The sequence below is a fragment of the Gavialis gangeticus genome, unplaced genomic scaffold (genome assembly GCF_001723915.1).
Source record: "Gavialis gangeticus isolate Ggan-Ray unplaced genomic scaffold, GavGan_comp1, whole genome shotgun sequence".
Classification (NCBI taxonomy): Eukaryota; Metazoa; Chordata; order Crocodylia; family Gavialidae; genus Gavialis; species Gavialis gangeticus.
This window is the reverse complement of record NW_017729032.1, coordinates 34,136,527-34,140,938: the sequence shown is the minus strand read 5'-3', so window position 1 is coordinate 34,140,938 and position 4,412 is coordinate 34,136,527. Positions and strand designations below refer to the sequence as shown.

At 46.5% G+C, this 4,412-nt stretch overlaps 1 protein-coding gene across 1 annotated transcript in view; it reads left to right on the top strand.

The window, feature by feature from the left end:
• Nucleotides 1–4,412, top strand: part of CWF19L2 (CWF19-like 2, cell cycle control (S. pombe)) — a 264,167-nt gene that overhangs the window by 162,607 nt on the left and 97,148 nt on the right. The window contains exon 11 of the mRNA XM_019525038.1: nucleotides 3,002–3,127. Within this exon, the coding sequence (XP_019380583.1) occupies nucleotides 3,002–3,127 (126 nt within the window). The remainder of the gene's footprint in view (nucleotides 1–3,001; nucleotides 3,128–4,412) is intronic.

The window sequence follows — 4,412 nt, the reverse complement described above, 5'->3', positions numbered from 1 at the left end:
CTGCATCCAGTTTTGGGCTCCACAATTCAAAAAGGATGTGGAGAAGCTTGAGAGGGTGCAGAGGAGAGCCACACGCATGATCAGAGGTCAGGAAAACAGACCTTATGATGAGAGGCTGAGAGCTATGGGACTCTTCAGCCTGGAAAAGCGCAGGCTCAGGGGTGATCTGGTGGCCACCTATAAGTTTATCGTGGGTGCTTATCAGGATCTGAGGGAACGTCTGTTCATCAGAGCACCCCAAGGGATGATGAGATCAAACGGTCGCAAACTCCGCTGCAACTGATTCAGGCTGGATTTAAGGAAGAACCTCTTTACTGTCCGAGCCCCCAAGGTCTGGAATAGACTGCTGCCGGAGGTGGTTCAAGCACCCACTTTGAATGCCTTCAGGCTGCATTTGGATGCTTATCTTGCTGTGATCCTATGATCCCTGCTGAGTTCCTGCCCCTGGGGTAGGGGACTGGACTCGATGATCCTCCTGGGTCCCTTCCAGCCCAAATGTCTGTGAAATGAAACACTTGTTTCCTGAGCAGTATTCTATCTCTGGCTACCCTACCTCAGAAGACAGTTGTGAGGTAGAAAGTGCTGCTGTCAGTTTACAGGTAGGGAGTTAAGGCACAGAGAGTCCAAGGGCTAGATTAGATCCACAACAGTGTTGCCATACTTAATTCTTCAGCACTTGGCCCTAGTCAAATCCACAGCCCTGAATTAGGTGCTCTTTCTATGCATGGGGAGTAGTAGGTGCCTGGTATCCGAATTCACAACAACCAGCACACTGAGCTGGGAATTGGGATAGGATATGTGGGGAAACTACTAAACAAGCTAAGAAATGCTTCAGAGAGGGTTGGGTTTGAATTCTCACCTCTCTTCAGAGCTCCCTGCAAATAGTTTCATAGTTGGTAGGGTCAGAAGGGACCTGAGCAGATCATCAAGTCTGACCCCCTGCCATGGCAGGAAAGAGTACTGGGGTCAAATGACCCCAGCAAGATGTTCATCTAGCCTCCTCTTAAAGACCCCCAGGGTAGGAGCCAACACCACTTCTCTTGGAAGTTGGTTCCAGATCCTAGCTGCCCTGACAGTGAAGTAGCACCTCCTGATGTCTAGTCTGAATCTACCCTCTGCCAGCTTGTGAAATGGGAATTCACAGCCTGAGACCCACTCCTAGATTTAGGTATGTAAAGGCACAAACAGAAGTTCAGCTCCACAGTGTAACTGAGAATGGTTTGCAGGAAGTGTTCTAAGTTAAAATGATCTCTTGGGACAAACAGAAGTTCACTATTGGTTCCAGGGGGAAGAGAAATTTAGCTGCTGGCTGCCAACCTGCAGCCAGTTTCCCCTAGCAATGGCCCCTCCTCTCTCCCACCCTGTCTCTGTTTCAGAATGGGAGGGGGGGAAAGGGAGCAGAGAGAGCTCGAGCTAGGGGTTCCCCAGGTGGTGCTGGAGGATGGGGTGGGTGGACTGCAGCCTCTCCACCTTGGGGCGAAGGTATGTGGCCTGTAGGGGAGGGTGTGTATGTGATTTGTGGGGGGGGTGGATAGGTGTGGGTGTGTTGGGGGAGGGTTGTGGCTTACGTGGAGGGGGAGGGTTCACCCACAGCCCCCCTGTGGCAGGCAGAGCCCCTGCCAGTGCTCCTGCAAGCCTGGGTTCTGCGCTCCTGCCACTTCTGGCCCTGGGGCACTGGTGCAGGCCTGTGCTTGCACTTGCTGCGACTTGCCCCCTGTCTGCCCCTGCTGCCCTTTTCCTGCCTCTTCCCCATCCCTCTCTCCCCTCTTCTGGCTGCTCTGGTATTGCATCCCAGCTGCTTCTGTGGTTCTGGTGCTGCAGATGAGAACTGCATGGTGGGCAGAGGGGGGGCAGGGAGCGGGGAAATGGTGGCAGCAGGCTGAGGGGGGAAGAGGCAGTGAGCAGGTGTGCAGAGTACAGCAACAGCTGGGGAGGAGCAGGAGGCCAACATCTATGGGGCCCAGAGCAGGGTGGCAGGAGCGTGAGGCCTGGGCTGCTAGAGGCTCTGTGGAGCCAGGTTGGCTTCCTCCTTTACCTGCTTGAGCAGTACAGCCAGCTCCATATAGCCCCTAGCAGCCCCACCCAGCTCTGGGCCCCACGGGTGCTGGTCCTGTGCTCCTGCCTGGCTTTTGTTGCACTCCGCGTGGCTGCTTGCTGTCCCTCCCCCCCCACCTACTGCAGCCATTTCCCTGCTCCCTCTCTGCCTGCCTGCCAGCTGGCACCACATAGTTCCTAGCTGCAGTGCCAGGACCACAGGAGCCAGCCTGACTGGCCCTGGGGTGATTCTCCATGGTCCTTCTCTCCCCTCCTCCTTATCTGTATTTCCCTCAGTGTGGGTAGGCAGGAGCAGCCCCAGGCCAGAAGCCTCCAGGAGCTCCTGCTAGGCAGAGGCTTCCAGCTGGGGTTGGAGGTGGGGTGGGTCCAGGCTAGACTTGCAGCTGCGGCTGTTTAGTTTTCCACCGATTCTCCCTGGGTCCTATTGCCCCTGATTCCTGTCATCTTTGACGGGCAGATAAATATTAATTTTCTAAATTGTTTAGTGGCCCTGCGAGCTGGATAGAATGGCTTGGCTGGCTGAAACTGGCCCGCGGGCTATATTTTGCCTGTCCCTGAACTAGATCATTCCAATATGTTTTTTCACCTAAAGTATTAAGAAATCATTTTCATTTTCTCAGCAAACGACTGACTGCTTATTGTTAAATTTTTGGGATAGGTTTTATTTATTCTGGATTTGCTGCTAAGTGCACTATATTTGCTACTAAATGCACTATATTTTCCTTGACTTCATATTTTGAAATGTATTTTTAAATATTAGAATATATAACAACTATGTTAAAATGTGTTGTTACGTTTTTTATGTGAGTGTTAATAAGTAACATGCCTGTTGCATTTTAAAGTTTTAGGGCTTTAAATGATTTATTTGCTCTTTCCTGTTTTTGTTTTTTTCCTTTTTTTCCTGTCCTTTTTTCCAAAAATCTTAACCTGTTTTAAAACTTAACAGACTGCAAGCTTGCAAGAAGATCATGAAGTGGTCCTTGTCAGGACAGATCAATCTGGAAGGGCATGGCCCGTGAACGCAATGGCGGAACCAGTGGAGCCAAAAGGAGGAAGGAGAAAAAGACAGATGGTATATTATTATCTAATATCTTTATTGAAATGTAGACTATGTCATGAATGTACTTTTATGATGGAATATTGTTGGTATAAATATTAACTTACAAAGTAGATAGATTAGAAAATAAGCTGAGTAAATTTCAGTACAATGACATTAACTAGATGCTGGAAGGTTGCTTAATTAATGGCAATATTTACTTTCAGGCTGGCATTTTCTGCTAGTATTTACACAGAAACAGCTTAACGTAAATCTAAAAACAATTTAGAAGTATTTGTCTTGGTAATAACATATCATAGCCAAATAGAGAATACTTATTATAAAACATGTAACCAAAGAGAAATAGTAAACCACCTTTTTACATCAAACTAAATAACACAGTGAAAACTATTCTTATTACCAATGCTATTTGTTCTGTTTGTACAGTTGCATGACTTAAAAAAAAAAAGATATAATACACACCTCCTTTTTCCTGTATAAGAGAAACATATTCATGTCAATTTTTTTGAAAGGAATGATCGTTTCATAGTGATATCAGTCTGTCAGTCAGTCCCGAGGCCGCACCAACCATTGGGGCACCTTTGATGTAGCAATAACTTTCTTCCAAGTTTCTTTTACCTGGTCATTTGCAATCCTTGTACAGTCAGTCAGTTTTAATCCCATACTGTCTTTGATGTTGGTGGTCCAGCTTGTCCTAGGTCTTCCTCTTCTTTGTCTGTTCACAGCACTTGCAGGATGGTGTTGGCAAAGGTGCTGGGCCTTCTTGTTACATGTCCAAATCACTTAATTTTTCTTCTTCTTATGATTTCAAGTAAGGGTTCATATTTGCTGACTTCTTCTCTGATTTGATCTTTCACAGATTCATTTGTTCTATGTGCAGTGTAGGGTACGCGTAGAAGAGGGAGGATTTCTCCTTTCCTTTCCTTCTCCATTGTGTAATATTGCTCAGTGCTGTCCTGTTTCTTCTTTTCTTTTCTTTTACCTTAGTTTATGGTCTTCTCTGACAAGGCTTTCCATTTTATTTATTTACTTATTTATTTTACAAATTATCTAAGCATCTTAACAAAATATATTTATTATAGCAAAATAACATCTAATACATTTAGTTATATCAATCACTACTGCTAAATATTTAGGAGTGCTCTGATAGAGATTTTCTTGGCTGATACAGATAGCTGATTATTAACCAGTCGTATTGGCTGATACCAATCTAGTAGCTGATTTACAGGAATGTAGCCTGGTAGCTTGGAGAGCAGCTAAGTCTGTGGAGGGGAAGGGGCATGGGGGAGGGAAGGGGTTT